The sequence below is a fragment of the Biomphalaria glabrata genome, chromosome 1 (assembly GCF_947242115.1).
Source record: "Biomphalaria glabrata chromosome 1, xgBioGlab47.1, whole genome shotgun sequence".
NCBI classification, from domain to species: domain Eukaryota; kingdom Metazoa; phylum Mollusca; class Gastropoda; family Planorbidae; genus Biomphalaria; species Biomphalaria glabrata.
The window spans coordinates 24,654,119-24,679,331 of record NC_074711.1 but is presented as its reverse complement, the minus strand read 5'-3'; the positions used below and the strand labels follow the sequence as shown (position 1 = coordinate 24,679,331).

General features: G+C 34.5%; 2 protein-coding genes and 1 long non-coding RNA gene across 21 annotated transcripts in view; 2 read left to right on the top strand and 1 right to left on the bottom strand.

Annotated features, from left to right (window-relative positions):
• Positions 1 to 2,447, top strand: part of LOC106074224 (E3 SUMO-protein ligase PIAS2-like) — a 28,877-nt gene extending 26,430 nt beyond the window's left edge. For 4 of the 6 annotated variants that reach the window (XM_056029441.1, XM_056029417.1, XM_056029430.1 and 1 more), the window contains one exon: positions 1,030 to 2,447. In XM_056029441.1, the coding sequence (XP_055885416.1) occupies positions 1,030 to 1,514 (485 nt within the window). In that variant the 3' untranslated portion in view covers positions 1,515 to 2,447. Of the gene's footprint in view, positions 1 to 992 lie in introns of all 6 variants that reach the window. The other 2 variants (XM_056029426.1, XM_056029442.1) reach the window with 2 other exon arrangements.
• Positions 1,555 to 25,213, bottom strand: part of LOC106074254 (myocyte-specific enhancer factor 2A-like) — a 94,050-nt gene continuing 70,391 nt past the window's right edge. For 13 of the 14 annotated variants that reach the window (XM_056029466.1, XM_056029448.1, XM_056029458.1 and 10 more), the window contains 7 exons: positions 15,520 to 15,600; positions 12,715 to 12,855; positions 11,150 to 11,342; positions 10,592 to 10,851; positions 10,368 to 10,449; positions 9,258 to 9,375; positions 1,555 to 6,831 (listed from right to left, as the gene is read on the bottom strand). In XM_056029466.1, coding sequence (XP_055885441.1) covers positions 6,438 to 6,831; positions 9,258 to 9,375; positions 10,368 to 10,449; positions 10,592 to 10,851; positions 11,150 to 11,342; positions 12,715 to 12,855; positions 15,520 to 15,600 — 1,269 coding nt within the window. In that variant the 3' untranslated portion in view covers positions 1,555 to 6,437. The remainder of the gene's footprint in view (positions 6,832 to 9,257; positions 9,376 to 10,367; positions 10,450 to 10,591; positions 10,852 to 11,149; positions 11,343 to 12,714; positions 12,856 to 15,519; positions 15,601 to 25,213) is intronic. The other variant, XM_056029529.1, reaches the window with a different exon arrangement.
• Positions 10,800 to 12,410, top strand: LOC129926295 (uncharacterized). Its single transcript, XR_008777942.1, has 2 exons — positions 10,800 to 10,911; positions 12,205 to 12,410. It is a non-coding gene; the product is annotated as an uncharacterized LOC129926295 (long non-coding RNA).

Sequence of the window (25,213 nt, the reverse complement as noted above, 5' to 3'; positions counted from 1 at the left end):
TATACATCTAGATTTGTTCTACTTGTCTTTTCTGGTATGTAGGAGTCTAGACCAGATATCTATTACTATAATTGTAGAAATGAATATGAATTAATATAATAGGTAGATTTAGATTTTAGATCTAGTCTTTCTGCAACTACTAGATTATTTAATAAAGATCTAGATCTAGAATTCTAGGTTCTTAATTTACAAGTAGCATTTGTGAAATAGATTAGATGGCCTGTATTAATTAAAAAGGACATTGTCTTCTTTAATATATATATCTAGATCTAAATATAATGTTTATATATATATATATCAAGTGTTACACATTCTGGTGCCAAAATACACACTTTGACCATCAGTGTTACACATTTAAACTTTTTTTTGGTAGGTGGCAGGTCTGCCTTTTATTTTTAAATTAAGCATGCAGGCTGTATTTTCTTAACAATACACCATCTTAGAAACAATACTTTTATAAGTGAGCCAAGATTGTGGTTATTGATAGTTTTACTTCATAACTGCTATTTGTGTTAAAATATCAAACCCTTATTTTACCTGCATTGTTTTTAAAAAAAAATTTTTTTTTTCTTGACACATATAGATATATAGATTGAAAAATTGTTGCAGAAATAATTTTTACTTATACTTTTGACCTTTTGTGTGCTTATCAAAATATGTTAGCTTGATATAAAGAAATACACCAAGATCATAATGTAAACTAAATTTGTTTTGATGGAAAGGAGTATATAAAGCAAATATTAGATCTGAAAATTAGTAACTCTGTGATCAGGTGATACTTGTCTCTAGACCAATAAAGATTTTATGGTAACAAATAAATGAGCAGATTTACTTGTCTAAATTGTAAATTAACCCTATTCTATTTATTTGGCCAAATAAGGTACATATATGCAGGTTAATTGAAACATTAATTTTTAGTCTGCATTTTGTGTTTGTGGTAATATGCTCATTTAATTTTCTAAATAATAAAATTATCTGACATGCTTGTTTAGACTTGGTTGAGGAAATGAATTCTCTTATCATTATTAGCAGTGATGACGACAGCGACTACTGCTACACCAACAACTAAACCTCCTGAGGCAAAAGGACCTGTAATAGACTTGACGTTAGACAGTTCTGATGAAGATGATGATGCTGTAATACCTAGTGATCCCATCAGTGTCAGCCCTCCACCTGTGATTAACTTGGATACACCCTCACCTGCTCCTCTACCTACTATGCCTGGTTCGCCAACAGTCATTCTCTCCAGTTCCCAGTCTTCATCTCCATCTCCTGCAGTTGCTAGTCATGCACCGTTTCCATCAAGTACAAGTTATAATGGACCTGCCTCTCATTCATCAAATCACAGTAGAGAGAGTCCTTCATTAGGTTCTTTGGATAGCATCCATCAGTCCACCCCTAGTCTTGCCAGGACATCTCCATCCAGTTCCCTTCAAGCTCAAGCTTTAAATCTAGAGGCTATGTCAGATGCAGATTTTGATGAATTTCTTAAAGGTTTATCTTGGGGAGTATAATATATCAATAATATATCAAACAGGTAAAAGTTTTTTTCAATTGTCTAAGTAGGCAATGAAAGGTTTTCTAATGCTATATGTAAGGAAAAATTTATTTCAGGTGGATAAAGCAAAAAAAAAAAGAAAATGTATTGGAAATTTAAATACTTATAAGACCACTTGGAAAACCACTGTACATTTCTTTTCATTCAAATATTCTTTTTATGAATGCATTCTAAATTAACATCAGACTAAACTGGTATAGCCTGTAACTTATTTAATATAATCAAATATTTGTAAAAATATACATATTCATGTTGTTTAGTACATGTTGCTTACTCTGAGCTGTGTGTATTTACAGTCCAAACTTGCTGAGCTGTAACTGCAAGGCTACAAAAAAATAAAATGACAGTGAAGTGTTACATACTTGTATTTAAATCTTGTCTTATTTATTTTTTCATTCTGTTTTTATTAAAAAGTTTTGTTTTTCCAAGTGTCCTGATTAAATAATTAATAGAATTTTGAAATATCTACTTGTATTTTTTTTTTTTTTTTTTTTTGCTAAGCAAAAAAACAAATGAAAAAGCCAACTCATGAAATAATGACAGTATATTTTTTTTATGTGGGTTGTGATCATTACAAGATGGAAACATTCTAACAATGAGCATGATAAAATCAGCATGTAACATTTTGGCAGACAGAAATTTGAAATGTCTTATTACCCTACTTTTTGTTGGTGAAATGTGTCCTACTGAACATCATGATAAATCCAGATTTTAACAATCTATTTTCAAAAATATTCTGTTTTAATAGATTTTAATTAAGTTTTGACTGATTGTTTTTATGATGATAACTTTGACAATTTAAAACAAAAATACAGTACATTACAGAAAACATGTGTGTCATGTCATAGAGTAAACAAAATTGGATGAATAAACTATTAGTTTATTTGAATTTTTTTTTGTTTCTTATTTATTAAGTTGTGTTTGCTTGGTTGAGGGATGAACAGCTCTTCAGAAAAGTTTTCATTGGTTATGAGATCTAAGCAGTCTTTTTTTTTTTTTAAAGTGAAATTAACCTTTATTTTAAATAAATTAGTAGAGTGCTTAGCATTCTAAAGTGGCTCCAATAAGATACAGGAGTGGGTATTGCCAAGGGTTAATAACATTGTAAGGCCACAACAAATCACTAGGACAAATCACAGACAACATCATGACAAATGGTTAACAAATCATAAGCTTATAAAAAAAAAATTCACCCAAATCAAAAGTTTCTAAAGATGTCTACCCAATAGTGCAGACGGATGAGTGTAAAGAACAAGTGCTAAGTTCAGGATTCAACCCTTGTCTTCAGAAGGTTGTGCTACATCTACAGTTTTGTCACAACCATAACATTCAACAAACTAGATATATTTACAGCAATAATACAGGGTGACTAGTTAGTATTACAAAATTATGTACAATTAGACTTAACCTAATTACATTGTAATAATACTAACAGAAAGTGAGTTTTGACATCTACTGAAATGAGATTTCTGAGCTATTTTTAGACAGCAAAATTTTTAACACTAGTCTTGTCTTCAGTTAAATAAAAAAATGCTATAATACTTCCCTTCAAGCTCAAGTCCTAGTCAGTGAGATTTGTGAATGAAATCTAAAGTTTCAATGTCAAGAATATAGAATGAAATCTTCAAATAAAGGTGAGAAATAATTACACATCAAAATGGATGATTGCTATAAATAAACATTAGCTATATACCTTTACAATGTTCTAGAGTGAGTGAACAAAAAAGTCAACATGCACACAAAACAATAAGCTATATACACTTTGTCATGAGCTATTTAATCAAAGTGAAGCATTACAATATCCATTTAGAATTACTTATCATTTTATACACATTCTTGGCTTGATAAATAAAATCCACCATTTCTCTCTCCATCAATGAATGTAACAAAAAAACAAAGTGGACTTGATATGTTACCATCCCAGCTCTTTTTATGTTGGTGAAATTGAACAACATTGGTGATAGAGAAAAACTTGTAATGAAAGGGGTTTGGTTTTATTTCTGAGTGGGAACATTGAAGTGTGTGGAGAGGAGGATACACCAAGTGACATCAACTTAGGGACATTTTGTCATCCATGTAATTAAGTATGTAAAATGTTTTGATTGTTTAGGTGCTCTATAAGATACCACTGATAAATATCAATATATTTTTGAAGTAAATTTTTGTCAGTTCAAAAATTAGTGCAACATTGGCACAGCTTATTTTAAAGTATGCACTAGTAATGAAGGTTTAGTGTAATCAGAAACAAAACAAATGTGTTTCAGAATTTAAAATGTTTGACTAAAGAGTGGGAAAAAAACAGAAACTAAAGTATTAAAAATACAAAAAAACATTTTCATTGTTCAACTCACAATTACAAAAACTGAAGAACAATAGAAAGTAAAAGTGAACTAAAGTGAAAACAAGTTCAAATTTCAAACAATCAAAAGTTAAAATGGAATCAAATCTAAATAGGATTCAAAACACAAGTGCACATTTAAAAAAAAAAAAAGTTATATTGACATCTGACTCAATCCTACTTTTTGTAATTGCAGGATAGGTTGTTATTTCTTATTTTTAATCATATGTAAAGCTTAAAAATTCTCTTTTTAAAACAATTAATAGGATCCTTGTGTGAATTGCAAAAAAAAAAAAAAATAAGAGTACAGTCCATTCCCCTTTAATGGAACCAAATCTGAATAGAGATATAATGAGTTAAGGGCTCTCAGTCAAGCAAAACCTTTTAAAAAGATAAATACTTATTAATATAATTAAACTGCATTGAAATAAATACGCCACAAATTTCTCTTTGAAGACAATTTGCTATCTAATAGAGTAAAAAAACCAGAGTGAATTGATCTATTAAGTTGCAAATACCATTTAACGATGTTGAAATAGCTTTCTCTTTTACATTTAACAAAATCGCATAATTATTGTATGCATCAAATGCTGAAAAGTGCTTGTCTGCATAAAATACAGTTACATCCAGCTATTAATCTCCTGCAAGAGGAACATGCTCAGTTGTTTCAGCTGATTGATTATGGCAGGTTTCTTTGGGGGTCTGAAGCCACAATGTATAAGCTGTTCAGGAAAATGGATGGTAGATTTGTGTCAGTCTTTGAAAAAATACTTTGTATTTTTTTTTATGGGGGAATAGCTGTTTATGGTAATTCTGCCTTTCTCACTTTTAGATTTTTAGATCTTAGTAGCTAAACAAAAAAAACAACTATTAGGAATCCTGTTTCACCATCATCAACATTGTGCTTGAAATAGCTGCAAGAACTACTATTACATTTTAAAACCAGACTCTAGTTTGGGAAATAAAGTATGCATATTGTTGTATGTATTAACATGTATGTTTTTAAATGGATTAAAACAGATTTACTGTTTTTAATTCAAAACCAGAAAGCACATTCCAACAATTTTCATTGTGTTAATGTCTTCATAATTTTCATCTTGCCAGTTTCTACTTGTCCTAAATAAGCAAAATGGTGACTGAAATAAATAAAAAAAAGTGTGAGTACTGTACTTAAGTTTGTTTTTAACAATTCAGCCCTTTGAAACACTTGACTTTGTCATATTTAAGTTGAATTGACTGCACTAATAATAAAATGATAACACTAATTTAAAGAAATGTAACTTTTTTCTTCGCTTTAAGGGAAATTCTTTTTTTTTTTTTAATTATTATTTGTATGTATCATTTTGTGTTCAATAACATACAAATGAAGTATTTATTATGTATTTGAAACAGCTTAGACTATGCGACTATTAAGCATTAACAATATCTATTTCAAACATTTCTTGTTATTATTCTTATTATTCTTAGGCATGGAAAATACTGCATTTCTTAATAATCTTCAGACTCAGAAGACAAGCCTTATTTAGTTTTACAAAAATGTATTTGTATGAAGTGGGTTGTAGGGGGATAAGCTGGATCTCTTTTTCTCTTATTCAAACGAAAGTACCGGTATGTAAAATATGTTATGGTTAAATCAAAATAAAATATTTCACAAAAAAAAAAAAAAAAAAAAACCCAAAATGCAGCATGGAACCAGCAACCAGAATTTTTGAGGCATAATGTGTCTGAAAACTATAGTGCCCAAAGGTTAATAATTTAATCACAGTACTGTTTCTTTAACTACTAAGTTTGAAATGAAATTTTATAATTTATTGTTTTGCCTGTGTTTAGTCATTCATTTCCTTTCTCTTAGTTTCTAAAACTATGCCTATTTGCTAAGCACCCTGAGAGATAATTTTGTGCCTAAAATGTCCTAAAATATAAAAGCACAAATGATAAAGGACTTAACATTTAACAACATGTAAAAAAATGTACATATCACCAGAATTGTTGAACAATCCTTCATGACACAATTCAGATCTTTTCAATACACCACCCAGGTAAGCCCAACAGTTTAGTGAACTGCTATAATTCTAATTCTCATACTTTACACAAGATACATAAATAACATAGTTTTAATGTATGCTAGGCTAACAGACTAGCATGTCAATGAGAAGTCAAAACCATAAGTCTGGTCTCTGTGAGTAGGAATTAACATACTCTCTTAACTCAATCACAGCCTTTGTCAAAAAATCTGCACAGCTGAATACATTTGAAGGCAGACAAGTGAGACCAAAGCAACTCCGCACAATTTTACTGGCAATTGATAAACCGGTACAGTTTACTTCCAGATGAAGTCCATGAGCAGGGCGGCATTCATGAAAAGCAATAGCAGATTGGCTCAGTTCATCAGGCAACAATAAGATGGCCTATGAATAGACACCAAGTCTAAACATGCTCCGATTAACAATAGGACCCACAATTAGTCCAGCTAATATGGAGACGCATATGTCAATGAAGAAGGCAGATGCCCCTTTTAGTTGACGGTGAAACAAAGGGTTATTATGTTGTCCAACCTTCCATCCTTGATCGTTTAACCATAGGACTGTCATAGTCAAGATGCTGGCTGTTTACAGGTGAGCTGTTGTTACTGTGGCCCATGGGCTGAGCTGGAGATAGGTGGCCTGTGGTAGATGGGGAAATATGACCTTGGCCTACAGTAGATGGTGATAGATGGCCTGACATTGTGTGGTTGCTTCCCAGAGGAGATAAGTGACCAGTCATGCCAGGTGAAGGAGAAAGATGCCCAGTGCCACTGGACTGAGGACGAAGCTGTGTAGATGGAGTAGTGGTATCTCGAGGAGGTGTTATAGGTTCACTCTTTATATGCATACCACTCAGTGTACTAATAGCCAAAGGTGAAACTTGTCCAGACATACTTCCCATAGAATTAGGGCTGCAAGAGACAAAAGAAAAAAACACTGTGATACCTCAAATGCATAATTTTGATCTTTTATTATATCTAGGGCAAGCAAAGCTTTGTCAATAGTAAGGCTAAAAACCTACTATTTATATAGTAAAATGTGTTCCTTAATAAAACACAGTAGGCCCTACAGGTATTTCCAAACTTAAGCAAATTACAACTTTGAATATGTTACTTTAGTAAGTTGGGTTGAGGGATGCATGCTTGTCTGCCTACTTAGACCATCTCTATTCATTTTCATAGTTTAAATATTTGCAGTCTTACAAAAAAGCCTAAATTGTGCCGATGTGCCTAAACTCAAAACTCAAACCAAATGATTTTTGGGTAATTCGGCAGGAGTTCAAGGGGCAGCCATCTTTGTTATTATTTTGTTATTGTTTATGTTCCAAAGAAATTCCAAGATATTGTCTTAAAAAATACCAAGAATTAACATTACTTCTGTGTTTTCAAAGCAATACTATTTTTTCTTTTAATTTTGACTTGGTGTCAGTACAATACGTTTCTTATTGTTCTGTCTTCTTTTTAATTGTTAAATATTGTCTAAATCTATTCTGAATTATTCTGATATATTCTGAGAATCTAATTTTAACTAGGCCTACAAGAAATATCCGCACAGTTTATTACCAAAAATTAATTGACCTTTATTGCCTTTAAGAACCTTGTCATATTGATATATTATATATAATATCTATATATATATATAGTGATTAGTCTAGTTCTAGCAGTTAGATTATGAGTCTAATTAATAGACTTATTAGGACTAGATAATACCGGTATAGCTAGATCTAGCATATTATTTAGCTTAAAAAATAAAAACAAACAAAAACCCAAATCGGAGAAAAAACCCAAGATACAAGATTACAGTCTAGACAATAACAAAGATGGCTGCCCCTTGAACTCCTGCAGAATTACCGATTTTTGTTTTATATAGTGTGATCTAAACATTGAATCTGTAACCAGCAGTTAGGAACACTAGAACTGCAGTGAAATTGTTTCTGTTGAATTGATTTCAAAACACTATCCATATTCATTCAGTGACTTACTATTTATATTTAGAAGGCTTTAAATGGAGTCAGAGGTTTGAAAAAAGAGAAGCTCTGAGACTCAAAATAGGCATGGTAGCTTTTAAATGAAATGTATTACTCAGAGCCCTCAAAACCTGTGAATCTAACTTCTGAAAAAGGTTTCTTTCTGATGAGAAAAGGACAATCAATTGTAAAATGTTTGTAAAATGTTTTACTTGTTTCGGATGTTCCTTCAGGGTTGAAGATAATTACTTCCTAGTCCAAACCTCCTGCAGGACGACGGGGGATGGGAGCGGGCAGGGTTTGAACCCGGGACAATCGATAAATCTGAACGACAGTCCAGCACGCAAACTGCACGACCAGGCAGCCATCCTGCCTTAATGTCAGACATTAAATTCTCATTAAGTATTATCAGAAGAAAATGTAGTGCCACACAAAGTTTTATGCTTGAGAACTAATGCAAAAAGTAGCTTGCTCTAAGGAATATGATATTTAAAATAATATGATTTACTGACATGTTTCCTCATATAAAATATAGGTCTATTTTTGTAAGTTTACCCTATTTTGTGTGTGTGTCCTCTTATGTCTAGCTTTGTTCTGTGTGCAGGTGTCTGCTAACCCAACCTAAGACTGGACTAATAGTCTGATTCAAGATGTTCAAGTGGTAGGTAGAGAGAATATCCTTATATTGGCACCAAATTCCTTTATGCTTTAAAAATAATGACTACATCATGATGTTCTGTAGAATGCCAACGTCAAAAATACGTAGGCAATGCTTATTGTTTGACAGATACATTGATCTATCTTATGTGGAGGTATATCAAATAAGCCAATTGGGCTGAGGTTAAAAGAGGGGTGGCTTAGCAAGGACAAGCTATCACTGAACACTCACTAGTTAATGGCTTCCAAAAGAGATTTAAAAAAAATTGACAGCAACACATACATTTGAGCTGCTGATGAAATGAATCTGTACTCATTCTTCACTCTTTTGAGTCAAATATTTTTTATTTATTCTGAGTAATTCCACTAGCTAGTTTGTTAATACAAAATGTCTTAGAGAAGCCCTTTAAGTTGTGAAAAATAAGTTTTTAGAAATTAGTCTTGCGGATATAAATATATTTTATGCTACAGAATAAAATGTATGCAGTTTTGACTTGATAATTATTAAGTAATTACTGCGGAAGCATAAGATAATGGCCAAATATAACTGCTTGGTCAAGTGGTTTGCACTTTGGACAGTGGTCTAATGGTTCAGAGTTTGAAACATGCCTCCTATCCTGTGATGGTTTGGACTACAACATAATCTCAATTATTGAAGGAACATCCAAAATGTGTACAATAATAATATATAGCCAAGTCCAGAGTACTATATACCTGTGGTGTGATATCATGCCAGCATTTTGAGGTGAGTTGACATGACCTGGGTTCCACTGGTTGAAACCCATGCCTCCACTTCCTACCATCATGTCTTGGTTATTCATTGAGAAGTCATCTAAAAAAAAAGCATCCAAGAAAGTAGAAAAGGTTGATTTTAAATAGGAACAGACTTTTCATGGCATTATTTCTTTCTGTTAAAATTTGTTCCCAAAAAATTAAAATAAGATTGACTATAGGGCAATGATGTATGACCTACGGCCTGGGGGACTATATTTGGTTCATAAGTGGCACTATTTGGCCCATTTGTCTGGTAATCCAAGTGAACATTGGCTTCGGGGGTGAAAACGTTTGGGCATCATTGCCATAGAGCAAACCTTATTTGCCCTGTGGGTCCAACACTCATGTCACAGGCAACATCAATGGAAAGATACAAAAACAAAATGAAATAGAGCAGAAGCTATTTAATTAGAAAAACTGTGAATGTGGAACTTAATTTGAAACTAACTTCTAGATATTTGGTCTGCATAGATGAGGCACCAAGAGCAATGAATCTAGTCCATGATGCAAAAAAACAGACAAACATGGTTCATGCCTGTTTTGTCATAGTAAAAATCAGTTCACATTAACATTAAAGCTTGTTTTCAGATTTGAAAAAGTTTCAGCATGCTACATGGGGTAGAAAGTGTACGTTTGCATCACTCTATGAAGTACAGTTGCAAAACTGCAGTCAGAAAATGGCTTCAATTCTTTGCTTAAAATGTGAGGAACTCAATGACTTGCCCTATCTGCTGCTATATTTTCTTTTCAGATCAAACATATGTTTTCTGGAAAGTTTCTATATTCATAGTCAACTTGACATTTCTTCAGCAGAAACATTGATGCTATTTACTCAATATAAGCTTTTTTTTTTTTTTTTTTTCTTATTTTACTTGTTAATTTTGTGATAGTCTTTGATTTACAGCTCTGAGCACACCAAGTTCCAATGGGTAGTAACAGGTGGAGAAGTTTGATTCAGTTGGGATAACCACCAAGAGCAGATAAATACTTTACTTCATATTTCAGACTTCAAAGAAACTTTATTAGTCAAAGTAAAAATAAAAGACTTACTGTGAGGGTAAGACGGTGAGTTCATAGTATGGTTGTAACCCATATTGTGCATGGTCGGTGTTAGGCAATTTGGTGACCGAGTCTGTAAACAAACAATTATCAATAAGTTAACTGTAGTGGTAATACTAATAATTAATTAGGCCCAAATTATACTGAATGAATATTTACAAATATTGATTTGAGATCTCATGCAGAAAAACAAAACAATGGAACTACAGTTCTACCTCAGGCACACTAAGATGGTCAGGCCGCGTAGGTCCCATCATACGTATAGTGTTGGAGTTAGGACGCAATTGTTGCGGTGTTGGTGTATGAGAAGGTGTTACGTTTGGAGACGTCTTGTGGTGGGACAAATTGTTGCTGCCATTGTGAATCATCATGTTTGGAGAAGTGACTGACATCACACCAGGAGAGCTGCATGGTGAGATACGTTGAGGGTAACCGTTGGGTGTTGGAGAATGACTCATGTGGTCAGACATTCCACCTGGAGATAAAGTCAATGAAACTAGTTTAGGACTTTTGACATTTGGATAGTCTCAACCAGGTATAGTTAAAAAACAATTCATGTCAACTTAATTATCAAAACATTAATTTTAACATGATCTTTTTCTGTATGGCTAAACAAGTAATATATAGAAATTACAGAAGCAATATAAGTTTTTCATTATATATAATAAAATTAGCTAATGTAGTTTCCTTATCATAATGAAAATTTGACAAAGGAATTGGTTTAGTGACTGGAGAAAACAAAGTGTCAGAAAAGAAGAAAACAGACTATTTACCTGTAGAGTGTGGGCGGGGACTCAAAACCTGTGGCGGCTGCAACAACCCAGGTGATGCTGACATGTGGTTATGGTGGGGAGGTTGTGGAGTAGGGGGCATCAAGCCTGGTTGTGGAGATGGGTACATCCCTCCTCCCCCATGTAGAGGCATATTAATTGGCATGCCCTGATTGTGGTACTGTTGCATAGAATGCTAAAAAGAAAAAGAAAAATATATCTAGACCTACTGTTATGGGACCATACATACTAGAACAATATCTAGGCAATGAAATTGAGTTGTATATTAACACAAAATTATGTCCAATTATTTTAAGTTTGTACAAGATGCATAATACATAAAAACAAATATGTATATACTGATACTGGTGCTTTGCTATGGCCACATTTTAATGGTCCACCACACTTAGTTTTGCCCTGTAAAATCTAGTATCCCTTAACTCCTGCCACTCCCCAGAAGCCCTACATAACTCTTTGACCATTCTTTGGCTCTGCAGTTTCTAGCCCTTAGAACATTTCCTTTCACTCTTGAATAACTTAACACACACACTCAAATCCATGGATTAAGACATCTTTTTGATATGTTTGTTTTAGAAACTCACTGACTATTCAATTTATATCTAAATGTAGATTTAGCCCTTATAACCTTTACTAACTTTGTTCACACAAACATGCAACAATTTAGAACTTAATAAAACAAAAAAAAGGAAATATCAATATATGTTATTCAAAATGTCTATTTAGCCTTTATTCAAATATATAAGGAAGAATTATTGAGGAAAACACTGAGATGGGAAATTGACTGCTGGTTGTTTCAAAAGTAATAAGTAGGACTACTTAGTTATTCCAAGTACATCATCATTAATAGCTGATTAAACTTTTTTTTCTCCCCAAAGTGTCAGCATAAGCCATGAGTCCTAGTGACAGCTAGGAGGCTTTCAGTATTATTTGATATTATTCAATAAAAATAACCAAAAAAAACAAAAACATGGCAAATGACTTGATTTAGCTTTTGCAATACATAGATTGTTTGTTGTAAAATGTTTTACATGTTTCAGATGTTCCTTCAAAGTTGAAGATAATTACTTCCTAGTCCAAACCTCCCGCAGGACAACGGGGACGGGAGCGTGCAGTCCAGCGCGCAAACCTCACGACCAGGCAGATTGAAAGAGTTTAACATTTGATGTTCAGTATGAGTTTCCTATGTAGGCCTATTAACTTGAATTAAAATATCATCAATCATAATAAAGCCTATACTAAACTTGATGAGCATTGAAGAATCTCAGCATGCCTGTGCAAACTGTTGTTCATGAATAATTGTGTACTTTTATAATTCATCCCAATTAAAAACTATAAAATCCCTTATGTACAAATCCATTGCTTTAATTACAGTAATTGTAGAATATTGTACAAATCTACTGGCATTTTTTGTAGCCTTTCAAGCATAAAAATCTTTAGATAGGTTTTTGGTTTCAATATACATGCAATTTTAAATCTATAGGTACAAGTATACCATTATTATAAGATAAGAAAAATATGATACTGATAATAAATTGTATTTTCCTCACCCTCATGACATTCTGCTGCATGACACGTTGATAATCATCAGGAATACGATCATATTTGTCATCACGTAAACCACTGCTGTAAGGGTCTGAGTCCACAGGCTCTGGGCTTTCACATCCTTTGTGTTCTTTTTTATTCAGCGCCTAGTGGAGGAGACAATTCAATAGACAGTTAAATAGAAAATAATCTAAGATTTTGAAGGGCCATAGGTCTATGTAGTCAGCAGTCACATGTCTAGTGAACTAGCTTGTACAATCATATTCAGACATGTAGAGGCTACCACATATAAAGACATGTAGAGGCTACCACATATAAAGACAGACAGAGCTGGACACTTAGTGAGTTACAACAAACAATGTAGACAGTCACTAACAGTTCTTAAGTCTCTGAAGAAAAAAACACACACACACAATAGTCAATACTAAATCAAACATGAAATTGTGACATAAACCAATACTCTTGGCAATAGATTCAAGATTAATTTAGATTCTAATTTTTAAGTCCACTTAGGACTAAATCTATCATCAAGATCTATAGAATTTAGCTGTATATGTATGAAAATATTAAATCTAATTCAACCAAAACTTTTAACAGTAGTGTGCTAATAAACTGTATATATAACAAGTAGTGAAATAGCTTAAGACTCCTGATTGAAATAACATGCACTCAAAAGTATTCTTGATTTTAAGAAAAATAAAAAACAATTCAATTTTGAAAAACTTTAGAATAAATGGAAATAGATCCCATATAGAACTCATTATTATAGAATATTTTCTTTGCAATTGCTGGATTTGGATCCAGGAGATGAATGAAATAGAGCAATCTATGAATACTAGATCTATGATGCATCAAAATTCACAAAAACCAAAGCATGGTTCAAACCCAAAATTAAATCTGCAGCAAAGTAAAGTCTGAAAAGGATTGTTCAGATTCATACATTCAAACTGAACAAATAGTGTTACAACATAAATCTATAGGATGAGAGTTCAATAGGTGAAGAAAGAATTTCATATGAAATAAGTTACTTATTATTTATTACTGCTAATAATATACACAGAAATGGGCATTTACAATAGTAACTCCACTGAGTCAGTATTCGCTATGCTGTATATTGGATATGTTTTTGCCATTTGATGTCATTTTAGAGTAGTGGTTCAAAATCTTTGTGCTGACCTAATTACATGTTTAAGAGTAAGAGATTTCTATTGGAAAGGAATCTGTTTATAGTGAAACAATCATTTAACTTTGATTATTTAAAGTTCTGCACCTAAATTTCTATTTAAAAAAAAAAAAAAGATAATTAGTGCTAAAAATGACTGTAGTACAGTAGTAGATGCATTTTATTTAAGAGAAAATTTTAAAAATATTAATATGAATGTAGGGGCCTTTAAAGACAATACAATCTGTTTTTTTTTCTTCTTAAATTTAGAGATGAAAATTGAATGGGCCTACAACAAAAATGTCTTTTTAGATAGAAACATGTACAATATAGAGTAGATGGTATTTCCATTCACAATATTAAATGTGTGTGCAATAGTTGAGTCTTAACCATTTCAATAGCCAAATGTGTTTGCTTGAAAAAGACATGGTCAGAGTATTTGTGTCTTTATGTACACTAGAGTTTCCATATAAGAAGTTACTTTTGTTCAAGTAGAATTCCTCTGTCTTGATATGTAGCACAACCACCAACCAAAAATTCCTCCTCATCATCACAGATTGGTAGAAATCTCATTTGGCAGCCATTATGACTATCTATTTGTTATCTCATTCTTTAAAATAAATATTTTGTGCTTTCTTTCACATTGCCACAATATAGATATATTAATTCATCCAGAGATTTAACTACTCTTTATCTGGATTACCTATCAGCCTGCTATCTAGATCTACCTATATCTCTGTATTTACTTATTCTAATAGCTGTTGGACTTCTACAGAAATGTTTGCAGTTATCTAGATGGAAAGGTCTGTCTACAACATAGCTGGACTTTATCAGGCATATTCTATGTCTCTGCATTTACTGATTCTGACATGTGTAAATCTAATTGGATCAACTGTGAATCTGAATTCTACTAGAGATGTATCTAAAGTCTACCTTAATTCTACCAGAGATCTAGTCTATCTGAATGCTACAAGAGATTTATTTACCATGACATCTACCTAGATACAGTGTATCAGCTGACACAGCAAATAATGTGCATTGCCCAGTAGACATGTTCCACATCAACACACACATACACTCACACACACTTTAATGATGCTAAACACATATACATTATAAGTGTGGGAGAAGGGAGGATTACACACAAGGATGGGGGGGGGGGGGGACAAGATCACACAAGGACAGCACCAAAAGGCCCATGGGTGACACATACACGCTTGCATGGCGTTGGTTTAGAGAGAGAGGGTAGGACAACACTAAGTGGTTCGTCTGCACTTCCACAAATAGCGATACAACAACTGCTTAGGTACTGAGTCACGTGATTTTGTTTATCGTTAATAAACAGCTCATTGAACATGGTGCTCATTTCTCTTAACACACCCGGAATATTTAATTTACATGAATCTTCATTTACATGCCTCTTAGATAAGTTTGCTAATATCTGAATTAGATTGTCAATGTTTTTTTTTAATCACTTGATATAGGTATAGATATCTACCCTATAACCAAAAGAGAAATAAAGTATTTAGTTTTACAAGGAATGGCAATATTTATATATTTGTTTTTAAAAGGAAAAAAAAAAAGGAGTGGTTTAGCTTTGTATGACTGACTAGCGCAGGTCTAAGGCCAAGTGGCTCAGTACGGTTACCATGTAGGTGGAATGAGCACTGAGTGTAGACGATGGACCTTCTCGCTCCATCATGCTATGACCTGCACGCATTTCAATTTTCTGAAAAGATAGAAAGATCTCATCACGCACATGAACGCCTTGACTTGAGGAACAAAAACAAAAAACAAAAAGAAATAAGATGGTCTGGTTTTGTTGAGGTGTGTACTTAATGAAAGAAATGTTTTAGTTTGAAGAACAAAGTCGAGATGCCAGGAGGAGATGTGACGTCCGCGCTGACAACAAACAAAACATTCTGAGGAATTCTCCCAAGCACTGACGTCTGCTCCTGGCCACTCTTTTGTCTCGTGTCACGTTCTGACTAAGATTTCATGATTGAACTTAATCCTGTCATAATTTTATTCCAGTTAAAAACAACAGAGAAAAAAAAAAAGCCAGTAGATGAATTAAATACACGAATATGGACTTTAGATGTTTGAGAAATCTCTACGCTCAACACTTAGAAACTAGAGTTTAGGGTTTGAAACAGGGTCACGGTAAAACTTGCAATTTCAAACATATGCAGAAAAGGTTTGTTTCGTATTTAAAATTTCGAGTATTTCCACAAGACACCGAGAGACTATGTATGTTTATAGAGTACTATATATATAGTAAAAAAGATGACAATATGTTTCGCAAAAAGTAGTCACAAACTCAAGTAACTGACTGGCATCTTTGGAAAGGAACTGAGATTCAGTGTGCACAGCAAGAAAGCAAAGTTGAAACAGTGCAACACAGACAAGAGACGTAGCCAGCAAGTTGGGCATGTGCATGTGGGCTGGAGATGTCACAACTAGCGAGGATCAAATTGGTTCTGTCAATGGAGTACTCTCCCTGCTTACCATTACTCATCATTAGCATACTCCGCCATCCACACCCCTTTTTCCTCTCCAAACTCGATCCTGAACCAAGCAGTCACCCAATCAATGATTCTCATATTGCATTTAATGGACCCTAGATAGTCAAGACTAAAACCACTAGAATAAATAAAATGAAAATAAGGATCTTGCATACAAGGACTACAGAGACTAGAGATCTTGAGGATCGTATATGAATGAACTACAGAGGCGAGACATTCTGAGGAACGTCTATGAATGAACTACAGAGGCGAGACATTCTGAGGAACGTATATGAGTGAACTACAGAGGCGAGACATTCTGAGGATCGTATATGAATGAACTACAGAGGCGAGACATTCTGAGGAACGTATATGAGTGAACTACAGAGGCGAGACATTCTGAGGATCGTATATGAATGAACTACAGAGGCGAGACATTCTGAGGATCGTATATATGAATGAACTACAGAGGCGAGACATTCTGAGGAACGTCTATGAATGAACTACAGAGGCGAGACATTCTGAGGAACGTCTATGAATGAACTACAGAGGCGAGACATTCTGAGGATCGTATATGAATGAACTACAGAGGCGAGACATTCTGAGGAACGTCTATGAATGAACTACAGAGGCGAGACATTCTGAGGAACGTATATGAATGAACTACAGAGGCGAGACATTCTGAGGAACGTATACAGGACCGGATTTACACCAGATAAGAGTTCAAGCTATTTTAGATTTGGAGCCTTTTTTAAATTCAATGTATCCACTGGCTACGCCTAAGTTGTTTACAAAATCAGATACTTTCTCATTTGCTAGATTGAAATTATCCCTGAAACGTTTTGAGAATTAAATTATCAGATCAGCTATTAGTTATATCTGCAACAAATATATTTTTTCATGCCATTAGCAATATGGGGAAGGGGGGGGGGGGAGACGTCAAGTTAGTTATTCTGCTACAAATGGGTAGTTTACTGTGATTAACTTCACTTCAGAATAGTCCAAACTGTGAAAACGCTGTCATTTGCCAAAAAGAACAAGTCATAAAACTCTTGTTAAATATTAATCAATGTAAAAATGATAGGTCAAATCTGTGTGAATAATCAAGGAATACGACAGCTGATAATATCGCATTCAAAACAGTTGCCAATGTAAACATAACAAAAATAGACATGAAAAGCAGAAACGTCGCGAGTGACTTGCACGAATGGAACAGAAAGTGTTCTGTATTTAGACATGAAAATAAAAGGCTTCAACTAGATCATTTTGGAAGAAATGATTCCGTAATGCATTTCTAAAAATAGAGAATGAGAGATCTATCATCTGCAATGGCAACGATCAATGACGTGTCACATAAAGAGATCATGACTGTCTTCACAAGAAACGTACAGGTGCCGAAGTAGATTATAGATGCTACTAAAAACCAGCAGAATGTAGTTACTGGTGTGGACAATCAGGTAAAAACATACACTAAGACGTGAAGACCTGAATCAGAAAGATGGAGGGAAACCAGCTGTCTGAGTGCATGCGTGTGCAGAAAAGTTGGGAGAGAGAATGAAAGGAACAAAAAAAAAAAAAGAGAGATGAAAAGAGGAGAGAAAAAAAAAAAGTTTTCTGCCGAACAGTTACGACACCTGAGTCAGGGGTGAGCAATGTGAAAACCTTGCCAAGAGCTATTTTTAATCTTGCCTATTTTGGGAAAGTGTTCCAATGGCATAGGCCACATGTGGAGCAAGACTGGAGCAAGAAAGATGTGGTTACAAGCAGATCAGCTGTGGGATCAATAGAGAACTGGGTCACTATTTCACCAGGAACTAGGTCAATGTTAGACTTTGTACCAACGTTTGTCAAGAGTTCAAACTGGAAAACTTAGTTCTCTGAGCCAAGTTTGTACAGAGTGTAGACAGTTGTACTAGCCGTCTCCTAAATGTAGAGACATTTAAAGAAAAGTTGACTTTGTGTGTTCATGAGTGTGAGATGGAACCTGTCAAAATACAAGAGAAGTCTCATGTTCATTGTTTATTTGTCAAACTTAGGGGGAAAAAAAGTTTCTTGAAGTGTCAGGTCCGAACGCTCAAATGTTTCTGTACATTCTATGTGAGAGTGATGTGACGATCATACTAGAGATCTTAATTCTCCTTGAAGACAGCCTACACATGACATCAGCTTACATTCTAAAGGGTTTGTCAACTTTAAGCGACGGGGGTGGAGATGGGTGTGGGGGATGGAGGTTAAAGTTGGTGGCTTATTAGTGTGTGAAACCAGTAACATATAGGCCTACTTTTTTACACGGGTTGAAGGTGAATAAAGAAAGGGTGAGGGCGAGATATCTATGCTAGGCCCTATATTATGCACTCCTAAAAACTGACTGGATTAAGATCAATTTCAATTCAAATTTCCATGCCAAGGTAACAGAAAGTCCTACAGTAACTTCGGCCTGCTTTACCATTTCGCTACCTTAAATTATGGCTGCCATTGCTAACCTGTAGGGCCTGAGTATATCATTTCTATTAATATTCTATGTGTCTGATTGTAAAGTCAATCGTGCGTCCTTAACTATTATGGATACGATTGCTGGAAATAAGACTGATGTGTTAACAGGAAACTGATTATGTAAGTCTACAGGGCAGCGATTGGTCGGTTATCGCGTAGTTAAAAAAAAATAGTATGTGAGTAAAAGATTGGACAGCCCAAACTTGTGACCAAAGGTTCAGAAAATCAAAGCGAGGCGGCATTCGTCAATATCTGAATTTCCGATCAATAAAAAAAACAAACAATCGAAGTTAGAAAAATGACAAACTTGGCATTATTCACCACAATTATCTGCCCCTGATTTTCCAGTGATTTTGATTTGGCTCCGCATCGATCTCTGACATTTCCCCGCAAGAGTCACACACACAGACACAAGCACACATTGACACAGACACAAGCACACATTGATAACAGTAAATACCATTCTCGCCTCGGAGTCAAAGCTCTACGTAATAAAACATTTTATTTTTAAGTTTAAACGGATGAATGTCCATAGTAGTCATTTAGTGCATGTATGTAAGATTCTGATACTATTAGATCTAGTATGTTGTCTAGAGCTTTTATATCAATTAGTAGGCCTAATTACATAAGGGTTGAAGGTGAATCAGGCCTTCTGCCTAGAGCCTTTATATCAATTAGTAGGCCTAATTACATAAGGGTTGAAGGTGAATCAGGCCTTCTGCCTAGAGCTTTTATATCAATTAGTAGGCCTAATTACATAAGGGTTGAAGGTGAAGCAGGCCTTCTGCCTAGAGCTTTTATATCAATTAGTAGGCCTAATTACATAAAGTTTCTCGACACAGCATACCACGAGTGTGGGTAGTTGTTAATGAAAATCAAATTGAATCAAATCGATAGTTTCAAAGATTTAAAGCATTGGTTTAACACAATGAAACTTAAAAAATCAAGATATGGCTGGACAATTATTGTCCTGAAAACCATTAAACCTAGATAATACATGTGCTATTATTAATAGTCGTCGAGCTAGTGATGGCAAAAGTGAACTAAAAAGTTAGAAGCTTTTAGTTGAACTAAAAAGAAATTAATTAAGGCCAAAGTTTAACTATAAAATTTTAAAAAGTTAAAATCTAAGTTTAATTAATTTAATTTAAAGTTCAATTAAAATTTGTAAAACTTTTCAACATGTGTTAGCAGTTGAAACGTACATCCCTGTTTTCTGGTCATGACAGTCATGTGATATCAACAACTTGGATTATCCAAAAAAAAAAATGATGCAGTTAACAACTATTTTGTCAGTCTACATTTGAAGAGGGTTAAGTAAGATGCTGGTAGAAGTTATGGGAGTCAATATAGCTGCACTTGAAAGTAGAAGTATTAAAAAAATGTTGTTTAACATTTTTTGCCAAAAGTTTCCGTGCAATATTATGAATGGGGTTGTTTAGATTTCTATTTTTCTAAAAAGTCATTTGGTGGTGTTTATAGTGGGAATCTGGTTATAGCGATTTAGGTCAATACTTTATAGTGGTTTTAAAGATGAAGCCGAAAGGTATAGTAGATTCTAATCACTAGACTATTGTTGAGTTCTAGGCCTTTATAGATCTAAAAGCATTAGGATAACCAACTCTAGAAAAAAAAAAACACACCTTACACACATTGCACCCTCCCTGACCAAAAAGTAAATAAACTGTGTCCAACTGATTTTAACAACCTGGTCAGGTAGACATAGGCCTACACATGTAGACCTTACTATATGTACGTGTGTAGTCGATGGTTCTACAAACTACCCTGCGTTTTTTTTGTCATTGCGCGTTATGCAATAGATTCAATTGCTTAATGTCGAGTGGTCAGACAAGAAAACAACACACTGGCATGGTTAGTCAAGCATGTACGTAGCTCTATCTTTACACTAAAATAGTTACACAACCTTCCTGTCCAAAAAGTAGACTGTGTGTCCGACTGATTTTAACAATCAGGTCAGATAGACGTACACTTGTAGGCCTAGTGTACTGTAGTGTGCAGTCCATAATGACAGGACCACCCCGCGCTTTTTTCCTTGCGCGTTTAACTGTTTTGTAATAGTGTTAGTTGTATTTTTAGTAGTCAGACAAGAAAATAACACATTGGCATGGTTAGTCAAGCATGTACTTCAATTTACACTAAAATAGTTACACTCAAACAATTTCATTTCTATTTCTAGAAATATGAAATTCTAAATCTGTTATTTAATAAGAATTTAAACTTTATTGGTTTAAAAGTAAGTTTAAGTAAGATTTAAATGTCCATTATATAATAAGTTATTTTTTTTTAAGTAACATTCTTTTCTAAAGGTTTTAATATAAGGCAAAGATACAAGCACATGCATATATATATTTATTTAGACATCTTTTTCCACATTTTATTGTGCATTAACATTTATGTAAGAAGCATCTTCTTTATTACTGATTTTATTATGGATAAATATTTCTATAATGTTAAAAGAATAAGATCGAACTGTAGGCGCATACAGTTCAATGATTATAGCTAGGTCTAGATCATCCCCACCCTCCAAAAAAAAAAAAAAAGCTATGAAAAAGTTTGCATAGTTTAATTAATTTTATTTAGTTTAGTTTAACTATAATTTCAAATTCACGATAAACTAGTAGTTTAGCTACTTTATTTTAGTTGAAACTTAGTTTGAGTTTAACTTTTAAAATTTAATTTAGTTCCCACTCTAGACAGGAGCAGCATATGTGTTCCTATACCGTAAACTATATCATTGAAATGGTTGTAACTAAAAGACTTTCATCACGGAACCATACATGTTGAATACATAGAAAAAAAAAAGCTTCAAAATAAGACAAAACGAAACAAAAGTCAACCGATCGAGCGGCTTCCCCAAATGATTCAGAGCTATTTGTGAAGGCCCGTGTTCTTTTTGGCCCAGACGTTCTTAGTTTAGACCACTTGAAGGGGGTAGTTGCTATTTTCTGCCTCAAGGTCGACTAATTTTACATCTTGGAGTATAAATATACTCCAGGTTGAGCTCAGGCCAATAGTTTCTCTAACACACAGGCAGGTGAAAGATTGTTTTTTTAAAAACTGTGTTGATTGGTTAAGATAGCAAAACTTTACTCCATGACCTGGATATATCCACGAGTAAGTGTATAGGGAAAAGTTGGTGGCCGATCCGAAGATCGCGTGTTCGAGATAGGTGAATGCAATGGAAACGTTCCAAGGAATGAACTTTGCGGTCACACGTGTCAAAGGTCAGATATCAATGTCTTACACTAGGAGGAAACAATTTGGACATACATATATTCTGTTCATAGGTTCTTATCAATATATTTTATTTACCAGTAACTCAAATATTTGTTTTGTTGTACATGTTTCGGATGTTCCTTCAGAGTTGAAGATAGTCTACTTCCTAACCTCCCGCAGGACGACGGGGGATGGCAGCCGGTAGGGTATGAACTCGGGACCATCGAGACCACCGGAGGACAGTTCGAAATGAAACTTGAAAAGTTTCATGACTTTCTAGGGCGGAGAAATGTTTACTGAGTGAGCTGACATTACAGGTTTATGATATGACATTGATAGTGAACTATGATCTCAATCATTTTAAGCATTCTGTATTTCCCCCCCCCCCCCCACATACATACTTTCAGAGCCGTTTTTATTTTCACTTAACTAAAGGAATCCCTCTCTGCTCGCCTAAAAGCCTCGGGGGGACGGGCATGTCATGTCTGGTTGCCTGACCTCCAGTTCTCCTAAAGTCTGCTTGTGACACTCAACTCCAAATACAGGATGAGGCTAAGAACTGACAGGAAGAAAACAGGTCGGACAAAAGTAGAGAGGCAGACAAAAGTATGAAGGGCGTCAAACTGGTGAGCGCCTCATGGGCTACAGAAAACATGAATAATGGGCGCTGGTCGATTTAACACATGCTCCGACAGACCATGAGGACACTAGCAGAGAAAGCTTACTAGGCAGATCTGTTTACCAATGTAGCTTTTTACTGAGAGGTAAATCAAACTATCAACCAATGAAAATCTAAGTCTTTCTACTAACCACCTGAATGTTCTCAAACCAATCTCACCAGACACTTTAGAGAAAACTTAGTTAAACTTGGTTTCTGTTTGAAAGCTCCTCGATGGCTATCTCAAAGTGTTTGGCGGGAACTATTACATTCGTAAACACAAAGTATAGACAGTGAATGGAGGCAGGCATCATTATGAGTTCGAGAATTCTTCAAAAGCATCGACACTGAGTAGAAGTGCTTCTGTATAGAACGATGCCTTTAAAACAAACAACAATGTTAAGCGAAAGGAAAATGTGAATGAACGCTACACGTCTGTGTTCTCGTACACTTTCTACTTCTTGAAAACTTGAAGTCAAATAAATCATGAACTTGGCTGTATTTAAAGTAGAGTCGTTTTGTGTGTGTGTGTGTGTGTGTTTTTAGAACGTAGTTACTTTGGCAATATTGTGTGTGTGTGTGTTACCACTTCATCTAACAACCCATGGGAGATCTAATTATTGGATAAAGACCACCTTAAAAAAAAAGCTTTTAAAAAATAAAATTTCTGATCATAGTTAAGATTTCTGAAAGATCTAGAATGTTATCGTGAAATAGAGAAAACCAACCAGAAATCAAATATCATAAGACAGAAAGTAATTTAATCTACAACCACGCCTCACGTTCAGATCAATTTCGTTCAAGTCTCAAATAATCACTGACATGAAAACAATAGAATAGACATCTAGTCTAGAATGTTCTAATCAGGTGATTGGCTGAACTGAACACACACACAAATAGGTTCCATTTTTTTATCAAAAGAGAAAAGAGTGAATGTGTGTGAGTGTTATTCACCAGCCGATGAGTCACGATGCTGATTCCATTTTGAAATGTCCGGCATACTAAACTGTAAACTCAAATTCCATCCATCCGTAAGTTGATCACCTGCCAACATCGTGGCTAGCTCAAGGCTATTCTTTTCAGCGGATCTCACAATCCCTGACCATGTTAACAGTGATCTGCTTTAATGCATACAAAAAAGGGGGGAGGGGGATAAAGCGGTCTTTACATTTGTTCTATTCAAAGAAGGAATATGGCGGACTATAATAAAATTGCGTCTATAATGGAAACAAAAGCGATGCAGTTCCGACCGGAACTTCTATAAGCCCCAAGAAAGAATGAACAGTGAAAGCTGCTTAACTTTGGCCCAAGCGTTCAAGTCAGATCCAGATGTTGTCTAGAGTCTAAGCTTGATCATCTCCACCAAGTACTCAGCCTAAGTTTTATGTTTAAAATCGAGTTGTATCGTCCTGTGCACAAAAAACAACAGGTAATCGAACATCATACACTGATCATCCAAAACAATAACAACACAGAAATGAAGACAGTATCTAGAAAAGAAAATGTTTGCAACTTCCAGAGACAAGACAATTTTTTTTTTTGTATTCTGTAAGCTGTTATGTAATTCTGTAAACCAGAGAAACTACTTTTCTATTTTGTACAAGAATATCACATGCTAGGTGTCCACTATGTGAAATAGATACATATATATAAACTGTATGTCCAGTAATAATACTGTTCTAAAGTAAAAGTTAATCCAGTCGTAATGATAGTGCAAACAGAGAAGGGAACCTTGACACTTTGCAATCGCTGTACTCGTTTCAACCTATACTCTATCCCATCATTCCCTAACAGCCTCTTACTGCCTGAGCATCAACTTTTCTAAGGCTATCTTAAGACAACGTTTCACACGATGCCATCTTTGAATCTCACATCCTGGACATAGAAATATACTGCTGCACATGCGTCAAAGCAAAAAGACTTAACAGAGATAAATATCCAATTCACAAGGGACAAATGCGATACAAAGATACAATCCAATGTTGACCGGGGGGGGGGGGAGAAGAATGTTAAGGTAAAGCAAAAACTGGAATTAAGCAATAGTAAGGTAGAAGGAGACAAGTCTGGCAAGAATCAATGGCCCTCTGTATGCACACAATCTCTCCCTAGCATAATGAAGTGCACCTCTATCTCAGACTGAGCCAACGTCTGGTTATCCTCATATCTGAGGTGCATGACAGATACAAGGGTTCTTTTCAGGAGCTTTTTACCTCGAACTTTCTGGTGATATTTATCTACTGGCTCTAACTGAACCTTTCCATTCATACAGTTCGCCATAAGCTTTCAAAGAAGTTAAACATCAGTGAAAAGTGTTTCTGCACTAGATATTTAGTAAGACCAAAAGTGTTTAGTGCCAGATTATAACAATTTCTCTTTTGTGGTCAAAATGTAGAACTCTCCCTTCGACCCCCGAACCGCTTTTTTCTCTCTCTCTCTCTATATATATATAT